This window comes from Phocoena phocoena, chromosome 12 (genome assembly GCF_963924675.1).
Source record: "Phocoena phocoena chromosome 12, mPhoPho1.1, whole genome shotgun sequence".
Lineage (NCBI taxonomy): Eukaryota > Metazoa > Chordata > Mammalia > Artiodactyla > Phocoenidae > Phocoena > Phocoena phocoena.
This window is the reverse complement of record NC_089230.1, coordinates 7,607,802-7,628,611: the sequence shown is the minus strand read 5'-3', so window position 1 is coordinate 7,628,611 and position 20,810 is coordinate 7,607,802. Positions and strand designations below refer to the sequence as shown.

Here is a 20,810-nt window from a genome sequence, read left to right as displayed (position 1 = left end):
TTACCTCTTTAAAGACCCTGTTTCCAAATTCTGAAGTACTGGGGTTAGGGCTTCAGCATGTGAGTTTGGGGTGAAGGAGAGCACAGTTCAGCCCCTAACTGGGAACAGAAGCTACAGTCCACTCAGGAGGTGGGGAACACAGATGCTTTTCAGGCCAGGCTTCTGGGAACCTCTGAACACCCCTTAGGAACACCCCTACGAGTGTACACACACGCACACATACACACACAGTGCTGGCGCACCTGTAAAATTAGATCCAGTCATAAACGTAAGAACTGTTTCTTGAATGCTTTCTATCTGCTGGGCACAGTGGAGCTTGGCAGTTGTGAGCAAAATAGAGTGTTTCTGAGTCCCATGGTCCTGAGTCTCTTCCTTTAACTGTCTTTTCTTTTTTAAATTTAATTTAATTTTTTTTTTTTTGGCCCCATGGCATGCGGAATCTTAGTTCCCTGGCCAGGGATTGAACCCATGCCCCCTGCAATGGAATCAAGGAGTCCTAACCACTGGACCGCCAGGGAATTCCCTTAACTGTCTCTTCTTTTTTTCTGTTTTGGATTTTCACCAGAGACCAGTCTGGGAAATGCATGTCATCCAAGAGGGGGAAGTGTGCATTTGTGCACAGCCAGGAGGAGTCATCGGACTCTCTCCCCTGCTGTCACAACAACAGTTCACCCCGACCCAAGGCCTGAGCTTTTAAGTCCATCTGCTGTGTCCCACCTGAGTTGGTTCGGCCCACAAGCTAAGCATGGGGTTTATGTTTTTAAATGGTCGAAAAAAATTAAAGGAAGAAGAATATTACGTGGCACATGAGAATTGGATGAAACTAAAATTTCCATGTGCCGAAATGAAGCTCTATGGGCAGCTGGGTGCACGTGTTCATTTACGTCTCATCCAGGGCTGCATTAGCACTTGGACTGAAGGGGAGCAGCTGCAGAGACCAGACGGCCCAGAAAGACCACTACGCCCAGGCGTTTACCACGGGGCCCTTTACAGAAAAGCTTACCTCCCGCCCCAGGCTTTCTGATCCGCATAGCCGCGCCGTGGGGTGGGGCAGCTGCAGACCCATTTTGCAGTCGTGAGGATTAAGGCTTAGAAGATGAACAGCGTACAGCTTGGTGCTGATGGAGGCAGGCTTTGAACGGGCTCGCTGACTCCAAAGCCCCTCTCCCATGCGCCGTCCACACGCTCTTTGGATGTGGCCCGGTTCACAGCAGCCCCCAGACTAGTCCCCTCGGTTAAGGGCAAGCCAGTCCTTCCAGATACTCAGGCCAAACGCCTTGGTGCCTCTGGACCCCTCCCTTGCTCTCATACCCACACCCAGTCCGTCAGCAAATCCCTTCCTCTCTACCTTCAATCATATCCTGAGTTTGCTTCTTTCCATCCCGGCCTCTTGCTCAAGCTCAGACTGTCTCCGGGGGCCCGCAGGGTAAAGCCCCAGTCCCGGCGGGGCCTGCAGAGCCCTGTGCCCTGGCCCGTGGCCCCTCCGGCGTCCGTCCTTTTGCTCCCTACGCTGGCTCTCCGGCAGTCCTGCTGGCCTCCTCGCTAACCCGCCGGGCCCCTGCTCTTGCCGGCCCCTCTTTCTGGAACACTCTTCCTCCATCCGCAGGGCTCGCCCTCCTCCCTCCCTCAAGGCTCACATCACCTCTGAGAGGTCATCCCTGACCACTGGTTCTGCGGTCACAGCCCGCACCTTCCTGCTTAAGATCTCCGTCGCTCTTCCCACCTACTATGATACAGTCTAGCGTGTCCCTTGCTGAGTACAGACCTCTGCTCTGAGATGTTTGTTTCTTCGTTCACTGCTGCGTCCTCAGTGCCCAGAGCAGAGCCCGGCAGACAGTAGGCGCTCTACTTTGTGCAGTGGGTGAGTGAGTGGGTCCCTTTGCGGGGACAGGGCGGTGGGTAGCTGAGGGCTGAGCGGCTTCCCTTGGACAAGGCTTCCACACAGTGTCTCGAGGCTACCCTGCCCTGGAATGTTGGAGCCTCATCAGGAATAGAACCGAACTGGCTCCTGCCTGCACTCGTGGGCTAGCCCACGTCCCAGGAACCCCGGCCTCAGTGGTGGCATCTGTGCGCACTCGGCCCTCTGAGCTCTGGAGGTGGGGAGGGTAAGTAGGGATGTAATAATGGCCGGCTTCTGCTGCCTGTGTCCTGGGACAGGTGAGGACAAGGTGGAGGCCGAGGACGCCTCTGCTTTGTCCCCTGATTGAGGCCTGGGTGGGAGCATCCTGCCTGGCAGCCTTCTGTGTCAGTGGCTTGGGTGCAGGCAAAGCAGAACCATCGGAGCTGGCCGCTGGCTTTGGGGAGGAGCCCGGGGTGTGAGGGACAGTCCGTGCCCCTAAGAAAGGCTGGGCCTTTGATGGCCAGGCTGGAGCCTCCCGGCGGCCTCCCGTGCTGCTCCCACGCTTCTGGCCGTTTCCGTGCTCCCTGGCGTATTTACCACCTGTCCCCTAATGGCCTTACTGAGCGGCGCTGCTTTGGAGGAAGGTGCCGGGGTCAGGGGCTGAGAGGAGAGGTCTGCTCCACCAGGACGGTCCCCCCGTGACAGCACAGAGAGGGAAACAGCGACCCTGGGGTTCGGTGCAGGGGCAGCCGTGGCCCACACCGTCCCCGCCCCACTGCAGCACAGTCCGGGGGGTGGGGGATGCCCAGTGGCGACAGGGTCAGGAGCTCCAGGGCCGGGATCGCAGGGTGGCAGGCAGGCCCGTTCTCCCACAGCCCTCCTGGAAAGTCAGCCCGGTCGTGGTGAAATCACGCCACTGTGCGGGTCACCTGAACCTCGGGAGCCCTGGTGGCCGGGTTTTCACCTGCAGATCTGGGCTTGCCCCTAACGCCTCTTCCTTCTCTGTTTTCCCGGAGGGGAGCCCGGCCTCTCTTCTTACCTCTGAGGCCTCAGGAGGTCCCAAGGCCTGGGGTGAACTGTCCTGGAACAAAAGAAGCGTATTTGCGTGAAATCTGTGTTTCACTGGCCGTTGGGCAAGTTGAGTGGCAGCGCAAGAGTCCTGGAAACTTGGTCGCTGGTCACTGGCCCTGGGGCTTTCGAGCCAGCAGCGTGACAGTGGACAAGGGACTGACCTCTGGGGCCTTGGTTTCTTGTCTCTAACACGTGGGTAACTCGAGGGTTCTCGCAAGATCACATAAATATCAAGATCAGCGAGGAGCCTGGCCGTCACCCGAGAGGCCAGTGAGGACGGTGGCACCGGCCTTCCCCAGCTGGTGCTTACCCACGGGCCTTGGTCGCTTCTGCCGTCTGCGACCTGAGCCCAGGAGGACCCGGCCACCCCGATGTGAGCCTGGACCAGGGGCTGGGAGACGGGGGGGAGGGAGTGATGCAGGGCAAGGGGAGGGCCTCCCTGCTCTCCGGTCCAAGAGGAAAACAGAGCTCCCAGGCCACGGAGAGCCGGAGGGCGCTCTCTCCCTGGAGAAAAGTGGGCAGTGGTGTTGGTCTGGCCGGGGAGGCGGGGGCAGGGAGGGTCCCGCTTCCTCCCCAGGTTGTGTTGGGGGCAGGATCGCACCCTGGCTGCTTCCCAAGCCAAGGACTCATGTCAGGGGAGCCCGTGCATTTGGGGCTGGTTGTGTTAGAAAAAGCCAGTCGCTTCCTCCAGTGCAGGGAGAACCCAGCTCTCCCTTCTCCCGGGAGTCCCCTTCACTCCTCACACAGGACACTTCACTTTTGGTCACCAAATGTGGGGTGTTTGCCCCACGCCAAACACTTCTCTGCAACACCAGCAGAGTGTCCCACAGTGTAGCCCACTTCTGACGCCATCTACCTGGAGAGAGCATCAGACCCCGCAGGTTAAGGGCTCGGACCCACGACACTGCCCCTGCCCCTCAGATGCCAATCTCTGTTAGGTGCCCGGGTTACCCACACTTCTGTCCGACTTAGCCGTAAATCAGGGTCCCATGACCTCTTCCCCCTTTGGACTCAAGTGATTTGCTAGAGCGGCTCAGAGAAGACAGGAGACACTGATTTGTTCGCCAGTGTATTAGCGGATGTGGCGAAGCATCAGAGGACAGCCGGAAGAGGAGGTACACAGGCGAGGTCGGCGAGGCTCCCAGTGCGGGAGTTGCTGTCCCCGTGGGGCTGGGGTGTGTGGGTGTGTTCGCTCCGAACCCTGGCTACTGAGATTCTAATGGACACTTCACCACGTCGTCAGCACGAACCCCAGTTTCAGCCCTTCTCCCCGCTCAAGAGAATGGGGGCAGGGCTGAAAGTTCCAAGTCTCTAACCACGGCTTGGTCTTTCCTGTGGCCAGGAGCCATCCAGGAGCACACCTGGGGCCACCTCGCTGAGCGGAAGACACTCCTATGGCTAGGAAATGTCAAGGGTTTCAGGGGCCCCATGCCAGGAACAGGGCGGGTGGGGGGAGACCAAGATATAGTTTCTATTATCTAACTCAGCGCCTGGCCTGGGCCTGCCGAGGCCCTGCCTTGGGGAGGTTTGCCCCCAGCACTCTTCCTTCCCTCCCCAGCAGTGAGCGCTCAGTCCAGGTGAGGAGGGGTGGTTTGCAGAGCTGCAGTTCCCTGAAGCGGGCTGTATTACCAGGCCAGCCGGTGGCCAGCTCCCATTGTCCACGGAGTGAAGAGGCGAGAGTCCCAGGAACGAGACGGTGCACGGGCAGCCCCTGAATCTGTTATCTGTCCCTCCTGTGTGCACAGGGAGGGACGTGGCCTGAAGGTCTGGGCTGAGCTGGGGGGAGGGGGAGGTGTTTTCTGCCTGGGGCTCTTTGAGGTCTTCTATCAGCACCTCTGGCCGGGGCCATGGAGGTCTGTGCCCAGACGGCCCCGTTGGCCCTCTTTCCTGGGGATTCAGGGTCAGTCCAGCAGCCGGGAGCCTGCCTGGGGACGCAGTGAAGCTGGGTGAAGTCCCACGTGGGTCCCAGAGAACACGGTCGTCCTACGTTGGGACAAGGAGGTAGGGAGACGGGTCCGTCTGGAGGGCTTGGCTCTCCCATCACCCCAGCCAGACCCTCACTCCACCCTGCATCAGATGCCAATCACAAGTAATAGGTCCTGTAGCTGTGCCCGGCGGCCAGCTGCTGTCTTTGGTTTATCCGGATGATAAAGAGTTTTAAAGTAGGTAATCCCTTTGGAAGAGAGTTCGGGGAGGCTCGCGGCGCCCTTGCTCACTGCTCTTACTCTTTGAACTCCAACTCGACAGAATTAGGCCCTCAGCCCAGGGGACTCCCTGGCCCAGCAAACGATTTGGCCCGTCATCCTCCCGCCCTTGCCTGAAACCCGTACCGCAGGGTGAAAGATTATTTCCAGTTGGTTGCCTTCCAGGGCTGTTACGCTTAGACAGCAAGTTGATTTCAGACCAGCCCATTGCACAGAAAGCCACATGAGACGCTGACCCTGGGCCCTGCGGCCGAAGAGGTCTGGTCAGAGCTATGAGGGTGGTGCTTCAGCCATGCTCACCGTGGACGACGCTCTGGAGCAGGTCGGGGAGTTTGGCTGGTTCCAGAAGCAAGCCTTCCTGACCCTATGCCTGCTCTCTGCCGCCTTCGCCCCCATCTACGTGGGCATCGTCTTCCTGGCCTTCACCCCGGACCACCGCTGCCGGAGCCCCGGGGTGCCCGAGCTGAGCCGTCGATGCGGCTGGAGCCTGGCCGAGGAGCTCAACTACACGGTGCCGGGCCCCGGGCCCGAGGGCCAGGCCTTCCCCCGCCAGTGCCGCCGCTATGAGGTGGACTGGAACCAGAGCGCCCTCGGCTGCGTGGACCCGCTGGCCGGCCTGGCCGCCAACAGCAGCCTCCTGCCTCTGGGCCCCTGTCGGTACGGCTGGGTGTACGACACGCCCGGCTCCTCCGTCGTGACCGAGGTACGTGCAGGCCCTGCACTGGGCCGAGCCCGTGGGTTTCAGGGCCAGGGAGGAAATATATGACGAAGACTACAAGGTTCAGCTTCACGGCAGGAAAGAGGGAGGCGGGGCTGTGTTCACTGAACTCTAACATCAGCGGGCTCCAGGCTGGGCACTCGGGATTCTTCTCTTGTTTAATCCTGCACAGACTCTGGGTGTTAAAGGAAGAAACTGAGGAGAGACCATCGAGAGCCGGGCTGAGCTGGGTTGTTTGGACACGGGTCTCTGGGGAGACCGGGGTTCCTCTTCTCTCTGCCCCACTGGCTCCTCGGCAGGCCTGCAGAATTCACCTGGGGTCTAGTTTCCCCACTATTAGAATTGTGAAGGCCCCCCCCCCCCCCCCCCCCTGCCGACCCGCCTGCTGCATTCAAGAGCCATGGACACGTGACAGCTAAACACTGGCCTCTGAGCTGGGTGGAAGCTGCCCTGGAGTCAGACAGAATCCCAGCCATGCCCCGGATTGGCTGAGCGAAACTAAGTAGGTTACTCAACCTCTCTGAGCCTTAGTTTCCTCATCAGTAAACCAGCGATGATAATGTCCTGCCCTCACAGGGGTCAGCATGAAGGTGTTGACCAGACAAGCCGAGCTACGCTGGGTGTCCCACGGACGGCCCACGGGGGAGGGAGATGGCGGCAAAGGCTTTGCCTGCACAGTTTAATGAGTTATCTGAGCGTTTTCTTCGCAAATATTTTAGTAAAAAGGCACCAGGCTTTTTTTCCTTCATGGACCCTTTGGAAAGTGTTGTACCGTGACAAGCGTGGGCACTGGGAATCTAGAAACAGACCAGGACGGGGAAGTATTGTTCTCTGTGTCTGCAGTATACTCTGCTTGGAAAGCATCAGATGCAAGAATTCATCCACTCACTCCTCCATCTGTTCATTCAGTAAACGTGTTCCGAGCTTTTCCTCTGTTTGGGCACTGGGTGTGATGCCAGGAGGGAGACAGAGAAGAAGCCTATGAGGTTTAAGGAGTTTGCAGTCTCCAGGGAGTGAGGGACAGATGGCAGTGGTGAGAGTAAGACTGGCATCCCAGACCATGTGTGGGAGATGCGGAGGGGCCAGTGGGCTCTAAGGAGGGGGATCTTAGCTACTGAGCTGATCATGGGGGTCTTCCAGGAGGAGGTGGCATTTTTTAAAAAATTGAAGTATAGTTAATGTACAAGGTTGTGTTAGTTTCAGGTGTACAGCAAAGTGATTCAGGTATACATACCTACATATCTATTTTTTTTCAGATTCTTTTTCCTTTAAGATTATTATAAAATATTGAGTCTAGTTCCCTGTGCTAGAAAGTAGGTCCTTAGGAGGTAGCATTTGAATGGAGCCTCGGGTGGTATTTTGAGCAGCAAGGAGGGGGAACAGAGTGGGCGGGGAAGCGTGAGCCGAAGCTCAGGGGAGAGGGAGCCGGTGCTGCATTCGGACAGCAACGAGCTGTTAAATTGATTGGAATCCAGGGTCCAGTAGAGGAGTCCCAGGGGAGAATGGTGGTGCCAGCTCACCTTCAGGCCAGAGCACTGAGTCCTTACCAGATCACCAGATAAAATACAGGACGCCCGTTAAATTTGAATTTCAGGTCAACAACGAACACTTTTTTAGGATAATTAAGTCCCAGGTATTGCACGACATTTGCTACAAATGTCGTGCAATACCTGGGAATACGACCCAGGCGGAGAATGCAAACACTGCAGGGGGCACACTTACACTAAAACAAGAGTTGTTTATCTGAAATTCCAATTCAACAGGGCACCATGTATTTTTTTTTTTCTCTAAATCTGGCCATCCTGCCTTCGTGCCAAACAAGGGAGCTTGCTGGTCAGGCAGAGGACAGAGACCGTCCTCGCTGGACCTTGGGGATGGTCCAGGCGCTGGTGGGCGTGGGGCTGGGGGCTTCGTCAGGCGGGGAGAGCCTGAGGAGGCCGAGACATGAGTCCCGGTGGGACTGTCAACCAACACGGTTGCCACAGGAATGAAAAGAAGAACCGATTTAAGAGACACAGGCCCGGCAGGGGCTGGGGGCCAATTTGCCAGAGGGTTCTGGCTGGGAAGGAAGGGGAACCGAGCTCCTGAAAACTGAGGCTGGAACACAGGGCAGCGGCCGTCTGTGCAGGCCTGGGAGCCTGGCCAGGAGGTGGCCTGAGCGGGGCCGTGGACTTGGAGAGGAGGGGACACAGAAACGATTGGCCAACTGGGGGCTTCCAGTTGCCCTACGATCCAGCGTTGGGGAGGCCTGAGAGGGCGAGCCGAGGGGCCGTAGGGTAGAGCTCATCTGGGGACCCGCGGAGTGTGAGGGCCGGTGGGGCCCGGCTGGAGGCGATGAAGGGCCATGAGAGCGCGGGCCTTGAGGTCAGCAGCGGGAGCACAATTTCTCCCGGAAGGAGTGGGCTTCCCTCTAACTCTCCCTTCCCACTGTCTCAAAACCCCTTTTGCCCCCTCTTCTCATCCAAAGCTGAAGATTAATTTGGGGAGAATTCACCTTTGTTGTTCATTTCTGCAGAAATAATCTTTAACTTGGCCTTGCCTTGGACATTGGAACTGGCTTAAGGGAGGACGATGAGGAGACCTGTTTGAATACCCGGCTCCGCTCCCCCCCTCGTCCTGGGGGCGGAGGTCAGGGTCCATCTGGGGCAGGAATGTGCCGTTTCCAACCTCGCCTGATCCCAGGGATCACCTGGATTCTGATTTGTATCTGCTGAGACAGGATCCATGGGAACCTGTATTCTAACGAGGACGCTGGGTGATTCTGTGCTCGGGCGAGCTTGGTGAATACTGTACTGCTCTATAGGTTGTATTCCCACCACACGGCCTGGTCCCAGTGAAATCCCAGCAGGGATGGTGACCCGGCCTAGGACACCCCATCCTGCACTCTCCCTGTGCAGCCCCAGGCTTTCCCCAGGGGCCAGGCTTGTCTTCCTGGTGGCACAAAAGTGTCTGGGGGCAGTGGCAGGGTTTGGGAGCACAGGGCCAGGCAGGCTCACGAGCCTTGCAGGTGCCTCCAGGCCGAGACCCTCAGCGCAGCTGGGGGCAGAGTCCTCAGGGAAGGCGGGGTTAGCAGGGAAGGCCGGGTGCCCCTTCCTTGAGCTCCGTGAACACTCTGGCTTCTGCACGTCCCCGAGGAAGGATGGCACCCAGGGCATTTCAGGAAGGGTGGCAGGGACATCTTACAAAGATGCTGACTGCAAAGAGTAGAACAAACCCAGGGCAAAAAAAACGGTGCCCTGCGGCTTTGGTGAAATCTAGAATGCACAGAAAGTCGTCTTGGGCGGAGTGGGCGGAGGCTGCAAAGAGGCGCTGCAGGTGCAGACCTGGGACAGCTAGATAACACCCAGGAGTGGCCTCCCCCGCATTCTGCTGACAGGGACCAGGGAGCAGGAAAGCCAAAGATCTGCAGGAGGAGTTTCCTGGCGAGGGTGTGTTTTCAGCTGAATTTTAAAGGGAATAAACCCCTGGACCGGCAGAGAATGGGAGTGACTGGTATCTCATCCTGTCTCTCAGATCTGAGCTACTCTTGCGAGCGGACAGCGGGCTCTGGGCATGAGACAGATGGTAGCGCGAGCTCAGTATTAGTTTCTGAAAGTCCAGTGGTAGCAAGGAGTTTTACCTGTGTTTTATTTTTAACAGTGCTCACGATGGATCCCCGGGACCAGGAAAAGGGCATGGCTCGTGTAGGCAACTTTAGATTTTTAAAGGTGGCGGGTAACAAAGCCTCCACGGAAAAAGTTAAATGGTTTGTTATCTACCAAACCATTTGCACATGATTTGTCCCTGCAGTGCCTGCACTAGCTCTGTGATGGTGACAGGATGGGCGTCACACACCTATCAGACTGGGAAACTGGGAGACTAAGGCCCAAAGTTGCTAAGTGACCTCCCTGCATCACACCCCACAGTGTCACCTGGTGGGGTGGAACCATGAACCCAAAGTGTCCCTGGACACCACCCAGCTGGTGCTGTGCCAGGAATGGGGAGGTGAGGGCCCCGGCTGCTACCCCCCAGCCCCTCTCGCGTCCCTGGGGCGCTGTCCTGCTTTTTGTACCTCTGAGCTCTAAGTGGTGATGCTCCCGCACTCGGGCCTCCCAGCTTGCCCAGGCGTGTGGGCATCAGCACGCATGTGCCAGGCATGGAAGGAACCCCACACACACCAGTGTCTTTCCCCAGGGGACCCGCTCCTGCCTCTGCCTAGGTCTTTCCCCCTCAATCCCTCCCTCCGAGTCTCCTGCCACCCCTGGGTCCCCCCCACCCCACTCCCTGCACACTGTAGCACACAGGCTGCTCCCTAGAAGCTCCCACCGCCGGGACTGTGTGTCTTTGCTCAGCGATTCTCGTGTTGACGCTCAGCTCCATCAGTCATGACCAGTTTACATAATTACTGGTAGAATTTACATAATTAAACATATAATTAATATGTACTTAATTAAGGGCCTTGACCAACTCTGGAAAACATTTATTTTACCACGTTTATGTCTGTGGATAATTACTTTGCTGTATTTCCTTTAGAAACCTTCCCTTTTGGCCATGCTGTCTTTTGGTAACTGTCAGTGGCACTTGACAACAGCCTCTTTAGTGTATATTGAGGGTAAAGCCACGATAAAGATACTAGGCATATAATGACATTGACTGAGATTCACCAGAAACCTTGAATTTGTCTTATGAAAATGTGGTAAAGAGAAAAAGGTGTGAAGCACCTGGGGGAATCCCACATTTTGTGTGGTACGTTTACGTTGTCCGGAGGGAGGATGGAAGGTGTAGTCTGACTTACAAACGGTCTTGTGTTTTCGGCCCCTCCGACCGCGGTGTGACCCGCAGTTTAACCTGGTGTGCGATGACTCTTGGAAGGTGGACCTCTTTCAGTCCTGTGTGAATGTGGGCTTCTTCCTGGGCTCTCTGGGCGCCGGCTACATTGCAGACAGGTACGTAAAGGCCGATCCGACTAAACAACATCAACACCGTGGAGAGAATGGACTTTAGGGGCCAATGGCGGGAGAATGTGACCAGTGGGAATCTTTGCAGAAGTTGAGGGAGACAAGACATGGCAGTGAGTGCTATGGACTTTGTGGGGCAGCAGGACGGAGGCAGGTGGGGATTTAGGATGGATTTCAGAGGTTGAAACTGCACGCAGAGTGTATAGCTGGGGTGTGGGGCTGAGAGGAAGGGGGACAAAGCCACTGTTTGTGTCTAGCAGATGGGTGGAGGTGGGCGGGGCCATTTTTTGAGATGGGACAGAACGGGTTAGGAACAGCCTTGGTTGCTGCTTTTTGGGGTGAAGGGGGTGGGAGCAAAGCAAGAGTTCTGTCTTGGAAGTGGTAAGATTGGAGATGTGTTCAGAGTAGCCTGTGAGACAGAGAAGAGGTGCCAAGTAGGCAGCTGGATTATGAGGTTTGGGCTAGAGTTAAATACTTGGGATTTGTCACCGGCAATTGGTATTTAAAGCTATAAACCGTGTCTGAGATAAGCTAGGAGAGGGCATATGGAGAGAAGATCCACATGTAGAAGTTGGTGGGCAATGGCAGTGTCAGTGGAAGGTAAGTGAGAGATGAGAGAGTGGATTTTTGTGTGTGGATGACTCTTCCCCACACCCCCCCCCCAGTATTTCCTTAAAGCATGTGAATTTCACCTTAACGTGGGAAGAAGTTGGAGTGAAGTTTTCAGTCACAATAGATTAGAATATTTTTAGCATTTATTTATTTATTTTCAGGAGTAGATAATTTTCATGTATGAGTTTAAAAAATATATATTTGTTTTGTTTCTTAACTTCCACATATGAGTGAGATCACATGGTATATGTCTTTCTCTGTCTGACTACTTTCACTTAACATAATACCCTCTACGTCCATCTATGTTGTCACAAATTTATTCTTTTCTAGGGCTGAGTAATATTGCATTATTATATATATATATAATGTATACACACACACACACACAGCAAATCTTTATTCATTCATTGATTGATGGACATTTAGGTTGCTTCCATATATTGGCTATTGTAAATAATGCTGCCATAAACATAGAGGTGCAGATACCTTTTTGAATTCGTGTTTTTATTTTCTTTGGAAAAATACCCAGATGTGGAACTGTTGGATTGTATGGTAGTTCCATTTTAAATTTTTGGAAGAAACTCCACACTGTTTTCCATAGTGGCTGCATCAATTTACATTCCCACCAACAGTGTACTAAGGTTCCCTTTTCTCCACATCCTTGTCAACACTTGTTATTTATTGTGTTTTTGATAATAGCCATTCTGATAGGTGTGAGGTGATATCTTGTAGTTTTGATTTGCATTTCCCTGATGGTTAGTGATGTTGAGCATCTCTTCATGTGTTTGTTGGCCATCTGTATGTCTTCGTTGGAACAATGTCTATCCAGATCCCCTGACCATTTTAAAATCTGGTTGTTTGTTTTTTTGATATTGAGTTGTATGAGCTCTTTATATATTTTGGATATTAACCTCTTATCAGATATATTGTTTGCAAATATCTTCTTCCATTCTGTAGACAGCCTTTTCATTTTGTTGATAGTTTCTTTTGCTGTGCAAAAGCTTTTTAGTTTGATGGAGTACCATTTGTTTGTTTTTGCTTTTGTTTTCCTTGCCTGAGGAGACATATCCAAGAAATATTGCTAAGACTGATGTCAAAGAGCCTACTGCCCATGTTTGCTTCCAGGAGTTTTGTAGTTTCAGGTCTTACATTTAAGTCTTTAATTCATTTTGAGTTTATTTTTGTATATAGTGTGAGAAAGTAGTCTAGTTTGATTCTTTTGCATGTAGCTGTCCAGTTTTCCCTCCATCAGTTATTGAGGAGGCTGTCTTTTTCTTATTGTATATTCTTGTCCCCTTTTTCATAGACTAATTGACATATAAGTGTGGGCTTATTTCTGGGCTCTCTATTCTGTTCCACTGATCTATGTGCCTGTTTTTGTGCCAGTACCATAGTGTTTTGATTACAGTGGCTTTGTAGTATATTTTGAAATCAGGGAGCCTGATACCTCCAGCTTTGTTCTTCTTTCTCAAGATGGTTTTGGCTATTTGGAGTCTTTTGTGTTTCCATACAAATTTTAGAATTATTTGTTCTACTTACATGAAAAATGTTATTGGTATTCTATGGTATTGTATTGTATTGAATTCAATACACTGTGTTGAATCTGTAGATTGCCTTGAATGAAGTATTCTTCCAATCCATGAGCACAGTATATCTTTCCATTTTTTTGTATTGTCTTCAATGTTTTCATCAATGTCTTGTAGTTTCCTGAGTACACATCTTTTACTTCTTTGGTTAGATCTATTCCTAGGTATTTTATTTTTTTTGATGCAACTGTAAATGGGATTGTTTCCTTAATTTCTCTTTCTGATAGTTTGTCATTACTGTATAAAGATGCAACAGATTTCTGTATATTAATTTTGTAGCCTGTAACTGCTGAATTCATGGATTAGTTCTAATAGTTTTTTTGGTGGCATCTTTAGGATTTTCTACATATAGTATGTCTTCTGCAGTGACTGTTTTACTTCTGTTGGATTCCTTTCTTCTTTCTTTTCTTTCTTTCTTTTCTTTCTCTTTTCTTTCTTTCTTTCTTTTTCTTTCTCTTTTCTTTCTTTCTTTCTTTTTCTTTCTCTTTTCTTTCTTTCTTTCTTTTTCTTTCTCTTTTCTTTCTTTCTTTTTCGTCTGATTGCTGTGGCTAGCACTTCCAATATCACGTTGAGTAAAAATGGTGAGAGTGGACATCCTTGTCTTGTTCCTGATCTTAGAGGAATTTCTTTCAGCTTTTCACCACTGAGTATGATGTTGGCTGTGTGTTTGTCATATATGGCCTTTATTATGTTGAGGTATGTTCCCTCTATGCTTACTTTCTGGAGAGTTCTCCATTATAAATGGAGGTTGAATTTTGTCAAAAGCCTTTTCTGTACCTATTGAGATTATCATATGGTTTTTATTCTTCAGTTTGTTAACGTGGTGTATCACATTGATTGATTTGCAGATATGGAACCCTCCTTGTATCCCTGAGATAAATCCTGCTTGATCATGGTGTATGATTTTTTTTTAATATATTGTTGTATTTGGTTTACTAATATTTTGTTGAAAACTTTTGCATCTATGTTCATCAGTGATATTGGCCTGTAATTTTCTCTTTTTATGGTGTCTTTGACTGATTTCAGTATCAGGGTGATGCTGGCCTCTTAGAATGAGCTTGGAAGCATTCCTTTCTCTTCAATTTTCTGGAATAGTTTGAACAGCATAGGTGTTAACTCTTCTTTAAACGTTTGGTAGAATTCACCTGTGAAGCTGTCTGGTCCTGGGTTTTTGTTTGTTGGGAAATTTTTTTTTTAATTACTGAGTCCATTTCATTACTCGTAATTGATCTGTTCATATTTTCTATTTCTTCATGATTCAGCCTTGAGAGATTGTATATTTCTAGAAGTTTATCCATTTCTTCCAGGTTGTTCATTTTATTGGTGTATGATGATTCATAGTAATCTCTTATGATCCTTTGTATTTCTGTGGTATCAGTTGTAACTTCTTTTTCATTTCTGATTTTATTAATTTGAGCCCTCTGTCTCTTTTTCTTGATGAGTCTGGCTAAAGATTTATCAATTTTGTTTATCTTTTCAAAGAACCTGCTCTTAGTTTCATTGACTTTTTCTATTGTTTTCTTAGTCTCTATTACACTTATTTCTGCTCTGATCTTTTTTTTTTTTTTTTTTTTTTTTTTTTTTTTTTTTTTTTTTATGCGTTACGCGGGCCTCTCACTGTCGCGGCCTCTCCCGTCGCGGAGGACAGGCTCCGGACGCGCAGGCTCAGCGGCCATGGCTCACGGGCCCAGCCGCTCCGCGGCACGTGGGATCCTCCCAGACCGGGGCACGAACCCGCGTCCCCTGCATCGGCAGGCGGACTCTCAACCACTGCACCACCAGGGAAGCCCTCTGCTCTGATCTTTATCATTTCTTTCCTTCTACTAACTTGGGTTTTATCTGTTCTTCTTTTTCTAGTTCCTTTAGGTGTAAGGTTAGGTTGTTTATTTGAGATTTTTCTTGTTTCCTGAGGTAGGCTTGTATCACTATAAACTTCCCTCTTAAAACTGTTTTTGCTGCATCCCATAGGTTTTAGATCATTGCGTAGATGACTCTTTAAAACAAGATAGCTGTGAAGGAAATGGGGAAGTGGAGAGGTGAAGGGTCCAGGAAGATGAGACCAATATCATGGAGAGAGCAAGGAACCAAAGGGGCTCAGTCAAGGGCTGGACCTAAGTGCAGTGGGTGAGGCTGCCTTTGGGAGGAGACACAGGAGAAAACGGATGCTGGTACTATTATGTCTGAACATTCTTGGGTAAGAAGATGTGGGCTTCAGACAAGAAGTGTCTCTATATAGAAGTTTGAGGCAAGAAGACATGGAGTAGATAAATGAAGTAGACATGCTGGAAGCCAGGAAGTAGGATGACAGGGAAAGGCAGAGGGCTTGCTGGGCCTGGTGGGGAGAGATCCTGGGTGTGGGCAAGTTCAATGTAACCACATAAGAGGTTGGTCCTTTCCTTCCTTGCCTTACTGCCAGAGAATGTGGGATAAGATTTAAAAGACCAAATCAATAAAGCACAATTATGGGATGAAGTTTTAGCAAATAATTTGCCCATTTTATTCATGAAAAAGGAAGGGAAAAAAGCTTTTCAATAGTTATCCTATTTGGGGCTTTCCTGGTGGTGCAGTGATTAAGAATCCACCTGCCAATACAGGGGACATGGGTTTGAGCCCTGGTCTGGGAAGATCCCACATGCCGCGGAGCAACTAAGCCTGTGTGCCACAACTACTGAGCCTGTGCTCTAGAGCCCGTGCTCCACAACAAGAGAAGCCACCGCAGTGTGACGTCCACACACTGCAACAAAGAGTAGCCCTCGCTCACAGCACCTAGAAAAAGCCCACACGCAGCAACGAAGACCCAACGCAGCCAAAAATAAATAAAATAAATAAATTTATTAAAAAATATTTATACTATTAGAACTGAAGGTTTTCCCAGAAAAACTAGTATGACCATCGATAAGACTAACTATGTGGGGGGAAAGCCTGGTTTCTGGTGCACCCTGTTAATAATAATACGGTCTGTTAAATACAAAGGTAATGAGAGGAGATGAGTCTGAGAAGTAGGAGAGTCCGTGAGGGAGGCCACTCATCCTTGGCTGAGATGCCATGTTGCTGAGAGTGCTCAGGATTCCTCTTCAGAGTGGCTTAATGAACCCCGCAAGAGCCGCTGGTCGCTGTTCACTGAGGATGGACCAGGTCAGGCTTTGAGGAGGGGCAGTGATCAACGGACTGCATGGTCCCTCAGAAAAACTGTCTTGTCTCCCACGAGAGACACTTGCTGTTCCATCGTCCCTGTGAATACTCAATACTCACCTCACCTCGCTGTCTCCTTGCCTCTGAAGGTTTGGCCGTAAAGTATGCCTCTTGGCCACCACCCTCATCAGCGCCATCTTGGGTGTCCTGACGGCCGTTGCTCCAGACTACACGTCCCTGCTGCTCTTCCGCCTGGGGCAGGGGCTGGTCAGCAAGGGCAGCTGGACGGCTGGCTACACCTTGAGTAAGCATCCACTGGCCTGAGGTTTCCACACACTTTAAGGAGCCACGGAAGTCAGGTAGTGGGGTAGAATGGGATGAAGCCAAATGTGGAGGTGGGTTTTTTTGGGGAAGAGGATGTTTGCAGGGTCTAGAGAAAGTGTGGTCATTCTAGCTGTATTTGTTGTCTGCGTGACTAGGGCTGGGCATGCTGTCAGGATGGCCTCCTTCTCTCTCTCTCTTGCACGCTCTCTTTCTTTTTGTTTGAGAGACACTTACATAACCACTTTAATAAATCAGTGTTTCCTATCAACTAATCCGTTTGGGAAAAGAAGATCACATGTGATGTTACAACGATGGGGGTGTGCAGGAAGGGGAGACAGGTGGGAGAGTATTTTAACATTTTAAATATGAAAGAACCAGCATCTTTTAAAGTGAATACAACAAACTCAACTGGTTTGAAGGACACTAAACAGTTTGGAGAGAAGACACAGAGGAAATAAAAGAAGAGATAAACATAATGATTTTTAAAAGTGAAGTGCAAATCAATGTAATTCTATATACTGTTTTTTTTTTCAAATTTTCTCTGAAGGGTAAGAATAGAAAATGAAAAATACTTCCTTAGAAGAAGGTAGCATAAGAACCATCTGTGCTTCCCTCAGCCGGTTTTTGGGCACATCAGACAGCAGTGAGGGTAATCCGCATTTCTGCCATGTCTTGCCATCTCTGAAAACGAAGTCCTATGGCTTGGCATCCTGAGAAATAGTTCACTAGAGCCAAGAAAAATCATATTCCTCCCTTGAGAAACCATGAACACGCTGGTTAAGTGTAGTGAGTTCAGCACATATCTAGTGAGAGCCCAGCTGCCTATATGCTGAACGGGCACTACTTGGCCCACGGTGAAGAGGATTAATTTTAAGGTCAAATCTACACTGACCGGCGGTGTGGTCTTACAGACAAGCTCCATAACCTCTCCATGCCTCAGGATCCTCTGCACGGGAATGACAAGGCTGTGAGGTAGATGAAGTGCCCCAGGTGTAGCCTCGAGGGATGCCCGCCCCAGACTCCTCCCTGCAGCGCGCGCACCTGCTGCCATTTGGCAGGCAGCGGGCGAGATGGGCTGCCAAGAGAGATAAGGCCCCCGTCCTCCTTCAAGGAGCTCAAAGGCTAGAGAGAAAGGGAGACCCACCGGGAACCCCATTTACCCGCGGTGGAGCGACAGCTACTCCTGGCCTCGTTCTTCCCGCGGCTGTCCCCGCTTGCTGTGGGCCACACACGCCCTGGTCCTGTGCGCGCGGCTCCTGCGCAGTCCCCTGTATTGGCTCCTCCTCTGCTTCCCGACCCCTCAACGTGGCAGGACCCAGGAGACTGTGCTCCCCCATCCCCCAGTCTGTCCCACCTGTGCCCCCCTCCCCAGCCCTGCTGTCCCCTTTACTTTCAAAATCCCTCCGGAACCCCATCATCTCACTCCTCTGCTGTCTCCACGGCTCCCAGACACCAGCGTCACCTCACCTCCACGGTGGTCTCCCCGTGGCACCTACAGGCAGCAGCACAGTGAGCCTTTAATAGACGTGGGATCGCGTCACCCCTGTGCCGCGGCGGCTCTGCGTTTCCCGCAGTGGAAGCCAATGTTCTGGGCAAGCCTATGAGGGCCCCCAGGAGGGCGCATTGCCCCAATGACGGGGGTCCTTGTCCACAGGGCCACTGCGCTGCTGTTTCCTCTGCCTGGAACTCGCTTCGCCCTTCTGTGTTCGGCTAAACTCCCTCACCTGTTGCAGGTCTTGGCTCAAATGTCATGCACGAGCTCCACCCCACTGCTCTCTGAAAATCTGCACCCCCTCCACCCTGGACTCTCCTGAATCCCCTCGGGCCATCTGCCTTTTCTCTCCGCACAGCGCGCAGCGCGTTATGACCCGGCTGTGACTTCTCACTTGTGTGTGTCGTCCACCATCTCTCCCGAGAATGCGGGCTTAGGAGGGCAGGACTTTGCCGACTGAGCTCACGGTACATCCAAACACCCACAACAGGGCCAGGTCCCTGGCGGGCACGCAAAGACCGTCGTGAAATTAACGAGCGCTCCCGGGGGTCGTGGAAAATAGTCCAGCTCGGCCTGGAGCCGATGGGAGGAAGGCTCCGGGGAAGAGAGCCCGGCAGACTGAATCCTGCCCCGTGAAAAGGAGAACTCCAGACGGCAGATGGGGGGTTTCAATAAGGGGCGGCTGCAGGAGAGCCGGGGCAAAAGGACTGGGCCTCGTGGGGAGGAGACGGAAGGGCGTTTGGGGAAGGAGCCCCGGAGGCGCACGGAGGAGGCGGGGGCGCGCCGCCCTGGCTTCTCTCCTCGGTGGAGCCCACCAGTGACGCTTCTCCTGTTTCAGTCACAGAATTCGTGGGCTTGGGCTACAGAAGAACGGTGGCGATCCTCTACCAGGTGGCGTTCACGGTGGGGCTCGTGCTGCTCTCCGGGCTGGCCTACGCTGTCCCTCACTGGCGCTGGCTCCAGCTGGCCGTGTCTCTGCCCACCTTCCTCCTCCCGCTGTGCTACTGGTACTGTGTCCTCGCGGGGACCCCGTCTTCCCGGCGGCCAGGGCGGCCCTACCCGCAGGCCTGGGGCTTACAGCCATCTGTGCCGTTTGGGGAGCTCTGTCACATTCCCCCGGGGCGCTGCCCTCAAATAGAGCTGCTTTCAACTCGCGTCCCCAAGATAGAGGCTGGGATGCTACGAGTCAGACACAAGGGCACCGAGTCACAAAGGAGGCATCTGCTGTCTGTCGAGTGAATGAAGGGATGAAATGATCTTTGGGGAGTGTGCACATTAAACCGTTTTGAACAAAACCCGTTCAAGTGAGCTGTTAATCTTATTAGCTGTCAGCCCTTGGCAGGGTGAAGGGAGGGGCAACTAGACAGCTGAGTTTTTATTGTGGGAGAGGGAAGCGGGGGTCGGTGGGCGGGTGCGTGGTAGCAGAGAGGTTTGTGGAGAGAATGATCGCGTCCATGCAGCTTTCGTCACCGTTTTGCTGCGAGCAGATCTTTTCCGTGGGAGGCATCGAGTCCACCCAGTTTCTCAAACCTGCGGCTGTAAGTACACTCCCGTTCGGGAAGAGCCTGCTTCCTCCTTGTCAGTGTGAAACAAGGGGCCCTCCAGTGACGGGACACCCTGGCTGAGTCCCGATGGCCGGGCTGGGTGAGACTACACCTGGGTGTTTTCAGATGACCAGAGATTCCCAATCTTTGACTTTATAACATCCCTGTCCCATTTGAAATAAACACCATGGTGTACTCGATGCTAAAAAAAAAATGACTATAGTTTATTTTGTTTTGGAAATATTTTGAGACATGTTCCACAGCCCCTGTCTTACAAGGAGGCAGCTGCTGTATCGCAAGGGGTGGGGCGTGTGGAGCATCTATTATGTGTGAGAGATTTCCTGGGGTGGGGAGAAGGGCTGCTGGCTTCCAGGAGAGAATGGGACCCCCGCCCCACCGGATGAAGGGTACATAGGAAGCGATGGTTCTCTTCTGGTCCGTAAATCTTAGCAGGTGGCACTAAGAGCACGAGTGACTCACAGAGCTCCTGTGTGGGCTCTCTGGGCCAGCACACAGTGGCCCCAGATGCTCGTCCACCAGACGCTTGAGGAATCACAGTCCCAGCGTGAGCGCCTGATCGGGGCTTAACATCAGATGAGCTCCGCAGAAAATGAGACGACGTGATGATGTGTGTCCACAGGTTTGTGCCCGAGTCTCCCCGATGGCTGTTATCGCAAAAGAGAAACACTCAAGCCGTAAAGATAATGGACCACATAGCCCAGAAGAATGGGAAATTACCTCCTGCTGATCTAAAGGTGACAGCCTAGCAGAGGGTTTCTCCCATCACTGAACTTTGGGTTGCATTTATGACTTAGAGCATGCCTGTGGGGCTGCCTTGGGAGGCAAGAGGGCACTGGTGACATTTGGGGTGATGGGTGTGGCGGGCAGCCATGCGAGGACCGACCTCGGGGCGGGGGCCGGGAAAGGGGGCCCTGATGGCGTTTCCTGCTCACGGCAGCTTGGATGCAGCTGACGCCCTGACTCCTTCCTAGATGCTGTCTCTCAAAGAGGATGTCACTGAAAAGCTGAGCCCCTCGTTTGTAGACCTGTTCCGCACGCCACACCTGAGGAAGCACACATTCATCCTGATGTACCTGTGGTAAGGGCCCTTTCTGACGCCTGTCCCCAGATGGAACTGGTGGGCTTACCTGCATACCCGGGTACAAGTTAAAGACAGTGGAACAGCTCAGGTGGAAAAAGAGAAGCATGGAAAGGAATTTCCAGATGGTTTTCCAGTGGTCAGAGAGCCCTTAAAAAGACACCTGATTTCTCCCCTGAGGACTGCATAGTAGAGGAAGGACCTCATTTTAGTAAGAAGAAATTCTTACATAGGAGAGGTCAACAGTAAGC

The 20,810-nt window shown here is 52.0% G+C and overlaps 1 protein-coding gene across 2 annotated transcripts in view; it reads left to right on the top strand.

The window, feature by feature from the left end:
* The first annotated feature begins 5,303 nt into the window (after positions 1 to 5,303).
* LOC136131757 (solute carrier family 22 member 1) overlaps positions 5,304 to 20,810 on the top strand; it is a 32,769-nt gene continuing 17,262 nt past the window's right edge. For both annotated transcript variants that reach the window (XM_065888472.1, XM_065888473.1), the window contains exons 1-6: positions 5,304 to 5,818; positions 10,655 to 10,758; positions 16,250 to 16,404; positions 18,755 to 18,923; positions 20,101 to 20,215; positions 20,453 to 20,559. In XM_065888472.1, the coding sequence (XP_065744544.1) occupies positions 5,408 to 5,818; positions 10,655 to 10,758; positions 16,250 to 16,404; positions 18,755 to 18,923; positions 20,101 to 20,215; positions 20,453 to 20,559 (1,061 nt within the window). In that variant the 5' untranslated portion in view covers positions 5,304 to 5,407. The remainder of the gene's footprint in view (positions 5,819 to 10,654; positions 10,759 to 16,249; positions 16,405 to 18,754; positions 18,924 to 20,100; positions 20,216 to 20,452; positions 20,560 to 20,810) is intronic.